Source organism: Sapajus apella, unplaced genomic scaffold (assembly GCF_009761245.1).
Source record: "Sapajus apella isolate SASKATOON/1434 unplaced genomic scaffold, GSC_monkey_1.0 scaffold11, whole genome shotgun sequence".
Taxonomy (NCBI): Eukaryota; Metazoa; Chordata; class Mammalia; order Primates; family Cebidae; genus Sapajus; species Sapajus apella.
Window position 1 is genome coordinate 11041897 of NW_022436951.1, and position 19677 is coordinate 11061573.

At 37.9% G+C, this 19677-nt stretch overlaps 1 protein-coding gene across 2 annotated transcripts in view; it reads right to left on the minus strand.

The window, feature by feature from the left end:
- Positions 1–2251: 2251 nt before the first annotated feature.
- Positions 2252–19677, minus strand: part of CDH6 (cadherin 6) — a 152303-nt gene continuing 134877 nt past the window's right edge. For both annotated transcript variants that reach the window (XM_032279047.1, XM_032279048.1), the window contains exons 8-12: positions 17472–17608; positions 14796–14917; positions 13640–13757; positions 13232–13483; positions 2252–8251 (exon numbers count right to left, since the gene is read on the minus strand). In XM_032279047.1, the coding sequence (XP_032134938.1) occupies positions 7761–8251; positions 13232–13483; positions 13640–13757; positions 14796–14917; positions 17472–17608 (1120 nt within the window). In that variant the 3' untranslated portion in view covers positions 2252–7760. The remainder of the gene's footprint in view (positions 8252–13231; positions 13484–13639; positions 13758–14795; positions 14918–17471; positions 17609–19677) is intronic.

The following is a 19677-nucleotide window of genomic DNA, read 5'->3' on the forward strand; positions in this document are numbered from 1 at the left end:
GAATGTAAAAGTTCAGGAGGATCGCTGAAGGGAGATGTCTCAACCAAGCTGAAAATAATGTCTGAATTGTGCAAAGAGATACCTACTTACTGGTTCAGATTTATTATCAAGATGTATGCCACAGCTTTTTAGCTTCTTCAATTATTCCAAACTTTTGGCAATCACAAGACCGGAATGCTCTTCGCAAATGTTGGTGGTGAGTAGTCAACAAAAGAAAGAAGTTAAACTGGAAAACTTTGTCTCTTAGGTTTGGATGGCACATAGGTCACACTACGCTGCTGTTGGTGGCTGCTTGGGGCTTTCCTTTTAGGGATTCTAAGCTTTTATCTAGACGATCGATGAAAAAATGTCCATTGATTGGCAATGTCTGGCATGGGCATTGGAGTGAGGGATGGTGGATAAACACCTCTTAAAAAGGTTTTTAATTTGAAGATTGCATTTGTGAACAACTTCCTACCTTCTCTGATAATAATACCCTCATGATTATTATGGGATGTAGTTTATTATGGTGACTGAAATTGAGGGGAATTTGGGAAAGATCTTGCAAGACTGTCAGGGACTGAGGCTGTATGTGACCGAGGCTCTTAGCCCTCAGTGGATACACGTGTGCTTGTCTACATTTCCCTGCCTCTTTCTAATTAGTTAGGGGCCAGGTGGCTGAATGCTCCTTGTCAGGGTCACCTTGCAGGCAGTGTGCTCCAGATGGCATTGCTATAGGGGGAGAAAGATCTACAGCCACCCTGAACTTCGCTAGAGTGAGGAATACACTTTATGGAGATGTTGGATCTTGTCCGTTGCCGCTGCCAGGTTAATTGCCCTAATATATAATTATTATGGGAAGTGGTTTTTTAGGGCGGTGGGAAAAGCTTACTCTGTCTAAATGTTTGCAGGTCTGAGGCCTCACATTGCTCTTCCTGCCTACCTTACCATTAGGTCAGGGAAGTTTTCTAGAATCCTGCAGATTTCATTTGCTCTGTCGTTGCCTCAGGTATACCATATACCCCTGGGGGTGCTGCAGAGTTGGGGACAGGGTGAGGTGGAGTGGGGAGGGACTCGGCTGTAGAGCACTGTGCATACTACTGGACAACGTACATGTTCAAAAATGGTATTTCTAATTGCATCATTCCCTTCTGTGGGTTTCTGTTTCTGACCAAGTTAACTTGAAACTAAATGGCAAAACAAACAAACAAAAACCAAAAAACCAAAAGCAAAAGCAAAACAACAATGTCATCTTCTCTGGCATTTGTGATCCTTGTGTTCTGATGTCGTATGACTTTTCCAAGACTAGTCCTTTTCAGGAACCTCAGCTGAGACCAGTGACATGGCTTAAGTATCTCTTTTCTGTTTCCCCTGCTATTCTCTTTGATTTCTGATCTCACTTTATATCAATCCTACCAATTCTTAAACCTCCCCCACACCCCTCTACCTGGGCAGAAACAGTTTCTCCTTCCTAAGGATACTTTCATCAGTACCTCTCACGAGACGTCACCACAGCATCTTCTAGTGTGTACTGTAATGATGAGCTTCTTGCATTTCTCCCCCCAGACCATGAGCTTCTGGAGAGGAAGGAAAGTACACCAATCTGACTTACTGTCAAATATTTGGCAGCACACAGTGGAGCGCCTAATACATATGGAACGAATGAATGAATAAATGAGAATCTTCTTTGCAAAGCTATGAATTCTCACAGTTAAAAAAAGTATGAAATGTCCTCTGTAGAAATAGGAGGCAGCTTAAAAAAGAACAGGCACGTTAAATATTACAGCTCTAAATATGCTAAAAACATTTTATTTACTCATAGCATCCGGATGCTGGAAGGGTTTTATTTTTATGTTCCTTGGATCTGACTCTTGCTTTATCTTTTTTGTTTAATCAACCCAGAGACAAATAATGGATGATGATTTGGGAGGGGCAAGAATATAGAACTGTCCTTTTTTTTTTTTTTTTTTTTTAAATCTAAAGCAATTGCCATGAGGATAAACAGCTTTCTTCTCAATAAAGCAATTCCATAAACAATAGTAGAATTCTCGATGTCCCAGCAGTAAGAAGTCTGCAGGGCAGTGCCAATGATATATATTGCTGGCTGGGAAAACTATTGTTTACAAGCTAATTGTTGTACAATAAGTCAGCTTTTGTTAGCTCTCTGAGAGGTTAAAACAACAGGTTCAGAAAGATCAAGTGTGTTAGCATGGATATTAAAAAAAATCTGTGATTACAAACAATAGTTTGAGAGAATTGAAAAAAAAACAAGTTAGAAAAAAGGCAGTTTATTAAGTAATATCATATAAATAACTTGTTACAAAAATTGATTTGCAAAAGGCATATTTACTCTTTGTGAGAAATCACTTTTTAAATTGCATTCTTTTCAAATTTATAAGTCTAAGAAAACAAAACAAAATAAAAGAAGCCATTTCAAGGAGTGCGTATTTGCCATTTGACTGCCACAAAAGGCCCGGCCACACTGAGCTCAAAGTGAATACTCTCAACCCCATTCTTCTAACACAGAAAACTTTCTTAGGTAAACTTCGAGGTTATGAAGATCTTCCTACCTAGAAATGTCAACGGAAGCTGAGCAGGGCTTGCTTTCATCAGGTGTTTTTGTTGCCGAAGACATGAATGATACTGAGGAAAACAAGAACTGAGCACGCCCGCCAGTCAGTCTTCAAGGGTGGCATCAATTTCAGTTTATACTTGCAAGTGGTTTTAATTAAAAACAATCAATACCAAAAAGCTTTTATTTTCTGGGTTTGAAAATCACAAATCACAGTGGGAGAATGCCAAATTGCCTTAGCTTGGTACTACTGAAGACGCACATAGCATTTATTATAAGGCCGATTCCTATGCAGTTCACTCTGAAAGCAATGAAAAATAATCTCAAACAAAACAGTACAGTGGGTTTGAAGCATTCCTACGTTTCTTCTGAGCGGATCAGTTTTACATTTGCTACACAGTATTCTCCCCGAATGCCTAGTAATTCTATACATTTGATTCTTTAATAAACACTAAACTAACAGATCATAGAAAACTAAAAGCTTAGAGAAGGTGGCTCCAGACATATTTACATAAATAGCATCGCCTCACAAGAAAGACCAAGACCTCATTAGAGTGGAATGCTTTTTCCACAAGGCTGGATCCATGCCTCATTTGTCAAATTAACCCCATTTGAGGAGAAATTTGAGTTTGTGGTTCATGGGTTTTTGAAAAAAAAAAATGGAATTAAGCAACTTGTAAAGCTCTTTTGAAATTAATCTAATAACCCAGTGGCTCCTCAGCTAAGTGCCTCAGTCCTGTCTGAAATGCAGCGGGCAAGAGCCTTTGTTTCCATTTGACCTCTTTTCAACACTTTCATTTGCCGGCTCTGCTGGGCTAACGTTTCCCCCAAATAAAGATGAAAATGCACCATAAATAAGGTATTACAAAATGGGGAGTAGATTAAAGATTGTCTCAGCAATGCTTAAATTAAATTGATGATGCAGAGACCATAAACTTCTGGCTTTAAAAATGAGCTATTTCTTTATTAACTTTTAACAAGTGTATGAGTCAATGTATTTTCTAAGAGGGTATTGCTCTCCACATTAAATATGGTTGGGGTCTGATATTTTTAGTAGAGAATTATCCCTTAAGAAAATTATTCCATAAAGATGCCACAGGGAGATTAAAAATGCTGTGACCGTAAGAGCTACTGAACATTTAAGGAGACCACAGTATAATTCTATATTCTCTGGAAAAGGAAGCTGCTTATTTGAGCTTAGGAAACAGCTCATTTTCCTGAAGATTCACATACCAAGTGTTAGTTTTTCTACTCTTAGAATCTGATAAGGAAGGTTGTAGTGTTAATTTAAACACAGACTGCTTGGATTTTGAGTCCCCTTTTATAATGTCACAATTCAAAAAATATTTCATCTTGATAAAATATAAGAATTAAGATTACACTAAAATGATCCTTGTTAGAGGATACATTTCAAAATAGTGGGGAATCATGACTTTTTAGAGTCTTCTTCCAGAGTAATTATACTGCTTCAAAACTAGTGATTAGAATAAAATAATTTATTTGGTGGTCTGCTCCTGGTGAAAATGAATTTAGCTGATAAGAATGAGTATGTGGTTTAAATATTTAGTTTGTGCACAGTAATCATCTTTGATCTTTCTTTTCAACTGCATGCTTTTAATGGTGCTTGAGTATACAGAATTGTCCAACTCATAGTTTACACACCATTATCCCTGATGGAAGATCTATTTCCAGGCAAAGCATTTGATGTGAGATATTGTTCAGCCGATCAGGACATTGAAAATTTATGTATGTAAAAGTGAAAGTAATGGAAACATTCTAAAGTTAATTTGGATTCATAAAATTTGGATGCTTCTAAGATACAGATTCCATTTTTAAGAACTTTTTGCCCAACTTTTTGGGAACTGAAAATAAAAACTAAACCACACTTTTTTTTAAAATACTGAGTTAAAATTAAATGGGCAGGTTTTGTTCCATCTGAAAAGGGAGTAACTTCGTTGCTGAACATCCCTTTATGTACCCAAACTGTAAAGGCAGGAAAGTTCTGGAAAGAACATCTATTTATTTACTGCACCCAGATTTCCTCTCTTATGGTTCTATGGAATCATCTTTGCTTCTTTCCCGTTTGATTTATTTACTTATTTTGGCACATGTGTTTTTTAGACCTTTCAGCAGAAAGTGGCCAGGAAGTGAAGGGGCTTTAAACAATCGCTTAATGTTTTTTAAAATTCAGCATATTCTGGGGAACATCTTAGTAGTTTAAAGGAACTCTTCTTTTTGAATAGAGGGCAAAAACATATCATCAGAAAGATCTCAATGTCCTTGAAACAACCCACAAAAGCAATCTGGTTATGTTTAATGGATTTTAGTTTCTCAGTGATCGAAACCAATATTAAAATTTTACTTCTTCCCACTCTCCTTCCATCTTTCCTATCACCAACATCTAAAATTAGGACACAGACAATGAAAAAACTGAGCTGAAAATTATTTTTTTCTCCAGTAATCTTTCATGTTGCCTGGGACCTAGCAATTAAAAACAAAACAAAACAAAATCTGTACATGCAATGATGTTTGACCTGATACTTGGGGAGGGAAGGAAGTGACAGGAAGCTGGAGAGTGATGGAACTATGTCTCCTATTGGTTCCACGATGTCAAAGAGTCTGAATTATAGGAAAATGCCACTCCAACTTGATACTTACAGTACCGTGGTACTAAATATTCAGCCCCAGTCTCAAATTATCCAGTTTCCTATAAATTTACTTCATCATCAGCTTTTGTGATAAGAGATTAATGTTATTTCCATAAGTAGTCATATTAACCTGTTCTTGGTATGCTGTATCATCTTTAGGGAGGGATAAAGGACCTTGCCAATTACATCTCAGATATTCTGCCATAGAACTTACTTTCACTTATTAGGAGAACGCAGATCTTTCCTTTAAACATTGGAAATTGCTAGCGTCAATCCTCAACTTCAGATGATACCTTTCTTTTTACAGGACTATCTTTCTTGATTCAATTTGTTACATGACATAAAACATAAGAATAGAGACCTCTTTAATTTTATAGTAAATTGTGTGATTAAGGTGCTGTTGTATTGCTATGAATAACTAGTTTTTATTAATTAACTTTACTAAGCTTTTTTCAACACTTACCTGTGACTATGATACATATCAATTAATTGGAGCGAAGACTTCATATAGCCCTTTGTTGCATTCCTCTGTGTGTGTGTGTGTGTGTGTGGTGTGTGTGTGTGTGTGTATGAAGAATTAGAGAAAAGAAAACCCTGAAAGCAAGAAACACCTCAAGCATGAAATACTTGTTAATATATAGGACAGTCCATTATAAAATTGGAAACCATTCAGAAGACACAGGAATAATATGATTGTAAAAATTTTCACTCGAATCAGGTAACCCAAAATACTACACTTCTCTTCTTTTAAAATTTCCATCTTAACTTCTTGGGTAATACGCCTATTTAAAACATAACTAAACAACAGCATGTTTCCAAACAGAAAATATGTACTGATATGTCAATATCCCCAAATGGAAATGACACTAAAATTATTCATAGAAAATTAATATTAATTGAAAATAAATCCTTAAGACTAATAAGTGAACTCAGCATATTCTTAAGTCTATATATATACAGAGCCTGTCTTTTAGGTTTTCAAAAAGGATGTTTGTTTTCATTACAGTACGTTGGAAATTTCTGATGACTACACAAGGTAAGATTCTAATGATAAAAGTCATTAGAACAACCGTGTGAAAGAAATGATTTGAATTTGCCAGAAGGATTAGTTCAGTTCAATTGAGTCCTCTGGATAATAACTATGAGGCTAATTGCATAATTAGAGAAATAATAGATTGAATGGATTTTGCATTACTTTTCTGTCATAGTTTGAGACCATTACTTTATCATTAGTTCAAAGTCAAGGATGGCAGGGTGATCATGAAAGCAAAGTTAAAAACAATGAAAAAAAAATTAATGCTTTTGAAAATCAACTATATCGTTTTAATTACATTTTTGTTTAAAGGAATCCAATTTTCCCTTTGTAAGGGTCTTCCAAACATGGAATATGTAAGTTTTCATCATAATCTCAACGTTGTTTATCCAAATGTATCACATTATATAAATAGGTAGACGTTTCCAGATGTCAAGGGCAGGGTATTAGGTTCAAGTGTAGCTCTAACCTCCCCAGTGAACTCGTAGAGTGAGATTCAAGTTTTATTTAATCTAACTTTACTAATTCAACTTAGTTGTGTAAGAAGGATATGAAGAATATGAATTATTGTACTTCACACTGCTACTTTCATATACAGTATAGTAGAATAATACTGACAACTATAGACAAGGAGTTAAAATTTATCTCAGGAAAATTCTTCAAGAATTTTTAAACAATTTTGACATTAGCCTACTGATAGTTGAAAGAATTTCAAGGGACCCGTGATACATGTGGTGGCCAAAGCTTTTAACGTATGCTAAAATATATTTCCTTTGTTAACATTATTAGCTATTTCCCCGCCCCCTTTATATGGTACAAAGGCAAACTTTCGCATGTCTAGTCTAGGATATAACCAATTATGAGTTAGTGGAAGGAATGAAGTCATACTAAGTTTGTGGTTGTTTTTGGATGTTACCGTTTAATTTGCTTCTATTCCTTAAGGGTAATGAGAATTTTAACATATGGGTGGATTTGAGGTTTTGAATAGTGGTTGATGCCAGAGAAAGTTCTTGAAGAACAATAAGGATGGGCAAGTGTTATTTTAAATTCTTTGCGACAGAAATAAACCCCCCCATGTAGTTTATCTCCTTGTGAGCTGATATGCCCTCATTTCTTTCACTATGATATTTTTATCTTTAAAGCGCAGTCGCTTATCCCATTAGCCTGTGAAATGTGTAGTTAGGGCAGTAGGCAGGCCTGACACGGCGTGTAGTAAATCACCAGGCCAGCAGAAGTGAGCACGTTGCTCTGAGAACAAATGGAAACATTGTTCCCTGTCCTCCCCTCTGGCCCGTGCCTGTTGGGATGACTTGGTAAACTGGATGCACTAAAAAATAAAAATTTGCCCCTTGGAAGCTCATAAAAGTGTAGTAGAAAAAAGTCTCTACCATTGGATCCACACAGAGGGCAGCCATTGGCTTTTAAAACGGGTAGAACAGAGAACCCTTCACGGAGTAGTGGATAAATATAAAGAAATAGCCACTTCACATATTTCAGCGTCGTATTGGAAAATGAAAAAGGCAACAGATTAGGAGTCTTTGTCACTGTCCACTCCTCCGTACATATCTGCAAGCTTTTTGAATCGAGGTCCCCAGTCACTAAGGTAATCATAGTCTTGATCTCCATCCGTGGTCACTGACTCCAGCGAGCTCAGGGAATCCGCCACGGAGCCAGTGCCTTCGTAGGCGTAAGTGGCCAAGGAGTCGTATGGCGGGGCAGTGGGGTCCGTGTCATTTTCCTTTAACCTTTGGTTAATGAAATCTCTGACATCGGTGTTGTCTCGAGCTGTTGGAGTCCGTCGGGGTAGAAAAAGGGCTTCGGGCACAATGTCCCTTCGTAATTTGTTGTCCTCTATGGCTTCAGGATTCCTCAGGGTGCCGATATCAAAAGCCTGGGTGTCCTCCTCCCCACCACCTTCGTCGTTGTAACTGACAATGTTATCTCTGATGTCCTCTTTGGAAATGATCAAAGGCTCTTTTTTTCGCTGCCGCCTCAGCGCTGCGAACAGCACCACTGTCACTGGAAGCAGAAAACAAAACAGAAAGGGAAGGAAAAGTTAATTTGCTGCCCAATTAATGTCAGGAAGAAACACCGTGCTCAAATGTGAAGTTTTTAAAAGTTCTCTAGAAAACGCAGACTCAACTTTTGTGTCTTTAAGGATGCACTTGCCTCCATTCATGATCAAACCGGGACCCACAAAATGGACTAAATATTTGAAAGAAGGTTACAATTTAAGTAGAGGATAAAAACACCATCATATTTTGACAGTAGTTCCTTTTTACTTTGAAATGGCAAACTAGTTTCAAGGTAAGAAAAAAATAAGATAATAAAAAAAGAAACTCAGCCTCAGTGAAATGTACTTCAATCAGGGTGCGAATTATGCTGAACACCTAAAATGCTCTGAAACCGGTTATAAAAACAAGACTGGCACCTTTGGGGATGTGTCGACGGGATTGCATAACTCCACATCTAAAATAACTTTTGCGCTATGCCTTTTTTGTTGTTGTTCTTTTTTTTTTTTCCTGAGAAAAGTGTAAAATTAGTTTAAAGCCCAAGGTAGATGTGAATATTTGCATACCTTTCCTACATATAAAGTGATACTATTCCAGAAAATACCTGGAGACAGGGATATAATTCTGAAAGCTGTTTTGGATTTCAAGATTGGTTAACTTGAAGTGGGCAGGTAAGAATCCTCATGCCATATTATTTCTGTTTGAGCTAAATGAAATAATGTGAGATTTTAAAAAATATTTTTCCAAGGTTCATGTTCTGTAAGTTTGTTACTGAGAATGTTCATTCTTTTGATTTTTCCCTCCTAACTGAAATTAGAGGCAAAGCAAGAATTGTGTTTAAATAGCTCCTGATCATTCTTCACAGCTGGCTGGGTGGAACACAGCTGGCTACCTGTAGAGAGACACATTTATCTACAAATGGACATATGGGTGAAAAAAAATACAAGCATAGTAAAAGCTTAGAGAGAAAACAGCCATCTAGGCCACAAAGTGCATTGTTAAATGGGGCTTGTGCAGAGGAGTTTGTTACAGGAAGTTGCAGTAATGTCTCTTTACTATGTCATCCATAACAAGGCCCAATCTTTATGAGCCATGAAAACTGAATTATTGCAATAAGAATTATGGAATAATGCCTCTTTAGTGAGTATACATAACTACCTATATAATAATAAATGTAGGCACACCCATATATCTATATATTAAAATTTCATTAGTATTAATAATAATTGGTTACCTATTGAGAGCTTTCTATGTGCTAAGCACTGTCCTAAGTACGTAACATACTGAATCTCATTTAATTATCACAATAGTCCTAGAAAGTAGATACCCTCATTAAAACCCCATTTTACAGAATAGGAAATTGAAGTTTAAAGATGTTACATGTACATGCAATTCAAATCCAGGTTGGTCAGACTAAAAAGCCTGTACTCATAATTGCCATGCTCTGAAGCATGTTTGGAGTATAGTCTGTATTCAAAGGAAATGTAACTTTGCCACTTTCAAGTGTGTGGTTTTGTAATTGTACACACTCTCTTTTGTTGCCAGAAAGTATCCTGATGCCTAATGTGTCACATCCATTCAGGGTATTTACTCATTCATTCATTTGATAAATATTTATGTAGTGCCTACCCTGTACCAGATATGGTTCTAGGCACTGAGTGAGGGGGTGGGTGGGGTGGGGGATAGTTGGATGGTGACAAAATAAACAATGTGTGTCATAAATAAGGATATTGTTAGAAGATGATAAGTGCAATATGAATAAGAAAGAGCAGAGCAGAACAAGGTGGAGAAAAAGTGCTATTGTATATATATGTTTGAGGAGCCCATATGATCATACAGCAGTTTTTTTTTTGTTTGTTTGTTTTGTTTTTTGTTTTTAAGATGGAGTCTCGCTTTGTCGCCCACGCTGGAGTGCAGTGGTACGATCTCAGATCACTGCAACCTCCGCCTCCCAGGTTCCAGCAATTCTCCTGCCTCTGCCTCCCAAGTAGCTGGGATTATAGGCACTCATCACCACACCTGGCTAATTTTTGTATTTTTAGTAGAGACAGGGTTTCATTACGTTGGACCAGGCTAGTCTCGACCTCATGACCTCAAGTGATCCACCTGCCTCAGCCTCCCAAAGTGCTGGGATTACAGGTGTGAGCCACCACGCCCACTAGCACAGTTTTGTATATGTTATTGGAGGGAAGTTGCATAATTTGAACAAAGACATGAAGAGAACTGCAGGGCTTTGGGCAGAGGGATGCTCATGATCTACCTTTCATACTGGTTGCCAGTGTGAAGAATGACAGGGATTTGCAAAACAGAGGGTTGTAAGTAAGGACGGTCATTGGGATTAGAGAATAGAATCAAGCCAACTGTCTCTCCAGGAATTAAGCGCTTATGTACCTGGGCTCATTCAGTCATGTAAGGCAAGAGGCAGGCTTTTATCATCACCTCCTAATTCTTCCCTGGCTTAAGGTATCTACAGCTTTTATTTTAGTCCTATGCACATCTGGAAGTGCAACTGTCTAGAAGGGAGAGGGCACATTCAAGAAATCAAAGGCATTTATTTAACCTAATTCTTCTACAGCGAAAATGGCCGATATCTTTTCTTATTAGCCCAGTGCACATCTGAACAGAATTTCTTGAGAGTATCCCTGTCTAGAAGGAGAGCTCTCAAAGCGAACTTTTATAAAATGTCAAAATGTGACTGGTAAGCACATGAGGCATTCTTAGAAAGTGATACCCTGATGAGGTGCCCTCAGCAGGAACTGAGTCTCCCTCTTTCCTTTATACTTTTACAACCAGAGGGCAGCAGTAAAATTTTTGGGGGCAGGCATAGAGGGACAATTGGGTAAATTTGTATTCAGACTTTCATCATAAAACTAGAGGGTCAAGAGATCTGGGTTAAATTAAATGATTTGACTGTTCTAAGCCAATTTTCTTATTTGTAAAAGAAAAGCAGTCTTGCAGTACCCAGTCTTATTGTCAGGAATGAGTTAATAAATGTGAAAGTTTTGCAAACTCTAAGGCACCATAAGACATGAGATGTAGTGGTTGTCTAGCTGTTTTCACTGTTGCCTTATTTTTGTAAAATATCCATTACCATATGATCTACTTTCTTGACTCCAGATTTCTTCCTATATCAATGTGGCTATCCTTCATTTTCCTCCACTTTCTTCAATTGCCACATTTTAAGTTTGGGCCATCTTTCGGCCTGGAAATTGTCCTGCATTTCCTAAATTTTAAAAGAGAGCAGAGTGCAGTCTTCAGGCACCAAGCCTGGGGAAGAAAACTTGGGTTGGAAACTTTAGTTCTACCACGTGTCAGACACGTGACATGGCTACATTACTTCACATCTCGGAACCGCAGCTTTCATATTTAAGGTACAGTTAAGTATGCACCAAATGGTGCTGAGGATTAGGTGAGAAAAACCTTTGTAAAGTATCTTGCACAGCATCTGACCTATGGTGTGTACCTAGTTAAGGCTAAATCCCATCTTTCTCCTTCCTTTTTATTAGGTATAGAATTCTGAAGAGATTAAACAAGATGTGGGAGTTACCGAGGCCAATTAGAAGTCAGGAGGAGACAGTTAATTCATTGGAGGAAGAAAATGAGAGGGGGAAGATTCAGTGAGTTGACTAGAAGGAAGAAAAGGGGGAAGAGAAAATGTGTAGATGATGAGAGAAAGGAAGAATCACCTCTGTCAGATGTGAGTTATCTCTCCTTCCATAGATGACTAAAAGAGACCATGGGTTCAGCCCTACCAATCCAAGGTTTCTAAAAAATAACCCTTTTCATCAAAAAGAACATTCATATCTTTCTCTTCCAAAACAATGTTCACAGACTCACACCATTAGAAACACTCATTTGTCTTTGCACACTGTCAGCTTTTATTTACGCTCATATCTTAAAATACTTTCCCCAAATCTTAATTGACAAAGAGAATCACAGTTCTGTAGCTGAGTCTCAAGGCTTCTGTTAGAGTTAGCAGGTTGATGTAGAAAGTGAAGGAGCTCTCGAGCAGGAATCCCTAGGCATTCTGTTCTTGGCGAAATGCAGGTTCTTTTTTACTCTTCTCAAAGTCACTCTGTCTTCATTTTTTAAAGAAGAGTTTTCCCCCCTGTATAATTCAGGTTGACTCTTAACTTCTTACTTTTTCTTTTCACTATATAGACAAGCTTTACAAATCTTGCTTTTATTTTTGGAAAGGCTGCATTAACAAATATTTGATTTCTTAGTTCACAAAACAGTCAAGGGCCTGTTGAGAAATCTGAGCTCGACTTGTAGGCTTAATTAGTTGGTTGGGGGTAAAAATTTCATTTGAATCCTTGTTAGACCCTGATTTTCATTTTTATTACATTCATTTCTTTTGGGACCCCATACTTATCTCCTCAATCACAGAGGCTGTTTATGGTTATGCGAGAAATAGACCTTATGTATGTGGCAATCAGAGAGCAATGCTAAGAAGGTAATCATATAAATGGTAGATCAACATTAGTTTGCTGGGTTAAAAAAATTTCAGAGCTTTTATTTTTCCAGGATGAGAGAAAAATCATCACATTCCTTTTCCCACTTTCCCGTAGTACTTTAACCTTTACCTTCATAGAAAGGGCCCTCATCATATACTCCATGCCAGACACTTAACAACAACGTTTTCCAAGTAAAAAAATTACACAACAAATGAAATGAAAAGAGCACATTGATGTTGCCCTGAAATCCCTCAAGATTCATTCCCAGTCTGATAGACAAGAGATTCTTTCCGTGGAGTGATTCCTGGGCAAGCAAAGACACGAGCAACTTTCACGTCTGTTCATTCTCCAAAGCCATTTTCAAGCAAAAAATGTGTTCACATCGTACAGCACAGATTCTCAGCATGTAACTCTACTCACCTAGATCAGGCTGTATGCCTTAATGGGGGAGGCAGATAAATCTAGAGTGTCACAGTAACAGTGTGAGCCCCTCACCATGGGGAGATAGGAGGCAGGGAGAACCAGTTTACCTAGTAGGATCACGATGCACAGAAGGATGGCAACCAGAGCCCCCGTGCTCAGTCCCGTGGGGTGGATGAGCGCCTCCGCATGGCAGGACTGCATGTTCCCGTGGTGGTCACATGCACAGACCCGGACAGTCACTGTCCCAGTGCTGCTTTGAACTGGGTAGTCGTTGTCTGAAATGACCACAGGCAAGAGATAGGTGCTCATCTCGTGTCTATTATAGCCATTTTTCCGAGTTAAGATTCCCGCCGTGTTGTCTGGAATGGAAAGCAAAGTGGTGAATGTATGTGGATACTGTGTCATGTATTGAATCAACTGTGATGGGAAATGAAAAGAGATACAGATATACACATACGTACAGATATATGTATGGTTATAGATGGAGATAAAGAAGGTAAATTGAACTCATTTACCTTTGTTGTCTTGAATGGTAAAGTTTGAGCCACTGGCTGCTTCAGGGGCCAAAGAAAATGAAAATTGGTGTCCACTATAAGGGTCATCCTTGTCAACAGCATGTAGGGTCTGAATCAACTAAGAGAAAAACCAGAATGCTTCCATAAAGTTTTGATAACTCAAAAGTGTTTCTTACAATTTTGCAATAAATTGCTTGACAAAATGATTTAAAATTTAATTACCGAAATGATAGCCTCTAAGTCATGTACAGTGAATCCGTTTTATTATGGGCTAGAAAACCAAAAGGTAGGGGACGATTCTTTGTGGTGGGGATGGATGTCCTGTGCATTGCGGGATGTTCAGCAGCAACTCTGGCCTCTACCCACCAGATACCAGTAGCACCGTCTAGTGTGACAATCAAACTCTCTCAAGATACTGAAAATATCCCCAGGGAGGAAATCACCCTGATTGAGAAACATCTGGCCTTGAGTGATGCTAAGCTATAAAATTTCCCAATAGTCTGTGACAACACTGCAACTTCACAAAGTAGAAGTGCTCTTTGGACAGTCTGTTTAGAAAGGCACTCTTAGCATTACGTAAGCTATCAACTCGCAAAAAACAAAAAAGGAAATGAGTGTATAGAACTTGGTAACCAGCTTCCTAGTTGCACATGTACTTTAACAGTGTATTTCGATTTTAATTAACTGAAACATAATTTTTATATCACTGGCAGCAAAGACCTATTTCATGTGGGGACAAATGTGTAAAACAGTAAAACATTCATGAATTTGTATTACTTATACAGATGGTCAAAGTAAATAAGTGAAATTATGAATTATAGGCCATTATAAAGTATGTTCTAGTTATTACTTCAAGGGCGTATGGTAATTAAACGATCTGTTCACCAATACAGATTTTTCCAATAAAGCTGTGACTAATCTATTTTAACGAAAACTTGAGATCGATTTGGAATCAGCATCAGTCTTTGATGAACTTCCAGTTCTTCAAAACTGTTAGTTCTCATATGTAAGTCCTGGTTCGTATTTATAGCATTAATTTCCGTAGCATTCACTTCATAGATAATTCACAACTCTCCTTCAGCCCTGTGAATCATCTGAATGATTAGAAGACCTAAATTAATCTTTCAACTTGAATGTACTTTTTAATGAAACTCACCTGATCTGCCTTTGCTTTTTCACAGACAAAAGTTTCATAGAACTCTGCAAATTCTGGGGCGTTGTCATTGACATCTAGAACTTTAATATATAGAGGTACTCGGCTACTTTGCTTTGGATTATCTGTCACATACCAAAAAGAAAGAAAAAGCCATTTACATGTTGATTGCCGATTCCCTTTATACACCATCTACTCAACTCCTTCATTCTCATTCATGCACGGATTCCCCAAGCTGCAGTACTACCGGGCATCAAGTACCAATGTGGTCACAAAAAGTAGAATTAGATTGTTTGGTACATCTGGAGTTGGATACACCTGTTGAAGTTAACTGGGGGACAAAGCTACTTGTGTTGACATAGTTCAACTGCATAATAAACCTTAAGGTAACACAAAACCAAGAAAGGCATTTTAGAGGTAGATTTTCAAGGAAGCAGGCAGATGGGGAGCAGATGGACAGAGGGAAAATGAACGAAACAGCAGAAGACCAAAGGATAGTGATCAATCTTAGTGTTTTAGTTCGAGTGCTGAGTGAGAGCGAGATGTCATGCTAAACCCTTTGCTATATGATGTTATTTAATTCTCACAAACTTCTGAGGTGGACAGAGTTACTGCCCCCATTTTGTCGATGAGGAAACTGAGGCATAGAGAAATTAAGTAATTTATCTGTGTTTCCAGAGACAGTAAAGCGTGAAGTCCAGATTCAAATTTGGGTCTGTCTGACTCCAAGCCCAGGCTGAAAGCCCAGGCTGTTCATCTGGAATTAATGACAGAGCGGAATCAATGTTCGCAGACCTGAGATAAATGAAGGATTTTGGTTTCTTTCTGTGATAATCTTCTAGCACAGTATGGAAGACAGATTCCTGGTGTACGAATTAGGAGTTAGAATCCATCAACTCAGCTCTCTTCATTTACTTCACTAGTATGTCTATTTGTTTGTTCACTTTGTAAGTATTTAGTGAGCATCTAATACCTAATATATAGCAGCCTCTACTTGAGATGCTGGGGCACGTAGGAAACATAACAAAGATCCTGTTTCCTGGAGCTTTATTCTAATGGGGATGGACAAACCATAAACACATCAACATATAATGTGTTAGGTAGTAAATGCTGTAGAGAAATTAAGCATGGAAAAATGATTGAGATAAATAGAGGCGCTACTTAGAATGATGACAGAGGACTGCTTCTCTGACGAGACATTATTTGCCCAGAGATGTGAATGAAGAGAAGGTTTAAGCCATGTGAATATTTCTGGCTTTTCAGGTAGAGGAATCAGCACATGCAAAGGCCCTGAGGTGAGCAGCAGCTGGTTTTATACAAGCTCTTGGCTTCTGTTATATCAAAGTTTGTTAGGAAGATTAGACAGTAAGATTCTTTAAGATCACTTGTGTCTAAAATTTTACTCACACTATTCTTCAAAAGTTAGAGCAGCTGAATATTAACTTTTAAGAGATCTTAGTCACTAATACTTTAAATGTGTCATAGAAACATTAAATCTTAAAAACAAATTTTTAGCCACAAAGCTTAAAATACTTCTGAAAAACTGCTTTGGTAAAAAATAAAATTTCATGGTCTTAATGGTCCTTTTCAGTGGAAAATAATTCTATAATTTAAAAACTTAAAAGATGCTCTGTCTTTGGTATCCACACTTGTCCCTTAATATAAATTAACATAAACTTCAAGCTAAATCTTGACATAAATCCTAAAGAGCAAATTCCTAGCTTATTTCTAATGCACTGTCCTTATCACGATCTAAAAGCAATGCTTCATTTTGCCCATATTGGTTACTAGTCTACCAAATATCCTTTAGTCACTTCAAATCTCATGAGCTATCCTGACAGAAAATACAACTGTAATAAACTGTTCGATATGGAATATTTCACACTAGATACCCAAAGTGAGCTAAAAATGTTTAGAACTTTTAAAATTAAACACAAAAACTAAAAAGTGAGCTATATTTCAGAAGCATATTTTTAAACATTAAATTATTTTAAAGATCATTTTCCACTTATGTTCTTCAGTCTGCACATTGTATTTACAATATACATTAGTTTGCATTGTGTGTAATCACTTTATTTGAAGCATTCTTTTGGCACTATTGTTCTTTGCCTTCAGTTTCATGGGCTACCATAAAATTCATCCTAATCATTTTATTGATTACTTTGTAGTTTATATTACTCACTTTGGTATACCATGGAAAAGTGATAATTTATCTCTTAATTCTATAAAGACTTTGAAATAGAAATTCTATAGTAAACTAGAGGACTGATATCTAAAAACTTTCTAAACAATGCCCACATTTTTCAATATACTTGACCCCTCTCATCTTTTGCTCCCCACGCAATGTCTAATTGAGAGTCTGTTTTTCTGCAGCTGTTTATGTAATGTTCTAATTTATAAGCTTGTTGGAATTAAATCCATCAAGTACCAATTCAATCTCATTTGTGAGATACATTCCCATTTTATTGTTTTCAGACTGCAGAACTTCCATGGTTGCCTCTCCATTTATGAATGAACCAATGTATGTCTAGAAGAGGCATTACTGGAAATCACTCCAGGGCTCTTTCCCTCAATATATATGTTAAGTGAGATTGTCAGTACATGGTGATATGCTCCCCAGCCCTTGCTGGGACACTCACTCTATCAATGGGGACAGCAGTGGTATTAGGTAGGACTTACTGATCTCTGTTGCTATCACTGTAATGTTGTGCCATAGCAGTGTTTCGCGGTCAAGAAGTTTCGATGTAAAAATGGAACCATTTCCAGAATCTATGTTGAATATTCTGTCCATATCTGTGTGTCGATCAACAGAGTACCTGAAAATGCAGAGTGGAATTAAGAAAGGCTTTTCCTTCTATTTCCTATTCCAACATCATAGAACACCATAAAACATCTGGGACACATCATGTCCCAGAATATCTGTGGCATGGATTGTTTTTCTATCTAGTGCATGTTTGAATATCTACAACTTGACATTAAGTAAAATATTTTGAGAAATTAGCTATTTACAATGGAGGTGTGAATAGTAAACTCACTACACTAGACAAGTTGCATGATTTTGAGCATCACCATTAAATTTCTTTTCTATGTATAAATTCGGATCAAATTTATATAGTAATTGTTTCACCTTTAACTCAAGTTTTTACAACCTGAGGACTTCAATATACATGTGTGTGTGTGTTTATGCATATGTAGGGTGATGATTATTTTCTACTCTCCATTTAATTTAAAAAATCTTCTGTTGAAATAAGCAAAAGATGGCTGGTGTGGCCAAGGTTAGTAAGGCAGTAGAGGGAGATAAGAGATGAGATTGGGGAGACAGCCAGAGTCCAGACTGCAGAATAAGGCTGTGGTGAGGAATTGGGATTTATTCTAAATGCAATGAGAATCTAACAAAGGGTTCTTTGTTTGTTTGTTTTGAGATAGGGGTCTCACTCTCTCACTCTGTCACTCAGGCTGGAGTGCAGTCACATGATCTTGGCTCACTGCTTGACCTCCCAGGCTCAAGTGATTCTCCCACCTTAGCCTCCCGATTAGCTGGGACCACAGGTGTGTGCCACCATGCCCTGCTAATTTTTGTATTTTTTTTTGGTAGAGACAGGATTTTGCCATTTTGCCCAGGCTGGTCTTGAACTCCTGAGTTCAAGTGATCCCCCTACCTTGGTCTCCCAAGGTCCTGGGATAACAGGCATGAGCCACCACACCTGGCTATAGAGGGTTTTAAGCAGGGGAGTGCCACAATCTAAATCATGGTTAACAAAGATCACTGGTTGAATTGAGAATGGTTGGATGGTGCTGCCACAAACAGAAAGAAGAGGAGTGAACAATAGGATTCCGGGAAAATGGGTAAGTTCCATTTTTGATAACTAGGCTGAGGTGCTTGAGAGAAGTCTGGGAAGAGATATCTAGTATGAAGCTCAAGATTAAGAGCTGGACTGATCCCAGATTTCCATTCAACTATCTAAGAAAAGAATGTCCAGTGAAGGAAGAAAAACACTAAAGACAGAATCACTTACATCACTTAAATCAGTGGGAGACCAGAGATACACAGTGGTGCCTAGAACCAACTAGGAACTTGATAAATATTTAAGAAGGAGAGTTTGAATAAATTCAAGGAAAACCAAGAGTAGCATTTTGGAAACCAAGCATTCCAAACCTAACACTGGCGGAAGACTAGTGGATTTTGAGAAATGTTGTCTTCTCATAAATGTATTACTAGTTTTTAGAATGGCTATGTGATATGGGTTGGCTCTGTGTCCTCACCCAAATCTAATCTTGAATTGTAATCCCCGTATGTCATAGGAGAGGCCTGATGGGAGGTGATTGTATCATGGGGGCAGACTTCTCCCTTGCTGATCTCGTGATAGTGAGTGAATTCTCATGAGATCTGATGGTTTAAAAGTGTAGTGCTTCCCCTTTACCTTTTGCCATGATTAAAAGTTTTCTGCGGCCTCTTAGCCATGCTTCCCGTATAGCCTGTAGAAGTGTGAGCTGATTAAATCTCTTTTCTTCATAAATTCCGCAGTCTCAGATAGTTCTTTACAGCAGTGTGAGAATGAACTAATACAGAAAATTGGTACCAGGAAAGTGGGGCATTGCTATGAAGATACCTGAAAATGTGGAAGTGACATTGCAACTGGGTAATAAACAGAGGTTGGAACAGCTTGGACGGCTCAGGAGAAGAAAGAAACATGTGAGAAAGTTTGGAACTTCCTAGAGACTTGTTGAAAGGTTTTGACCAAAATGCTGACAATGATATGGACAATGAAGTCCAGGCTGAGGAGGTCTCAGATGGAGATGAGGAACTTGTTGGGAACTGGATTAAAGGTCACCCTTGCTTTGCTTTAGCAAAGAGACTGGCAGTGTTTTGCCTCTGCCCTAGAGA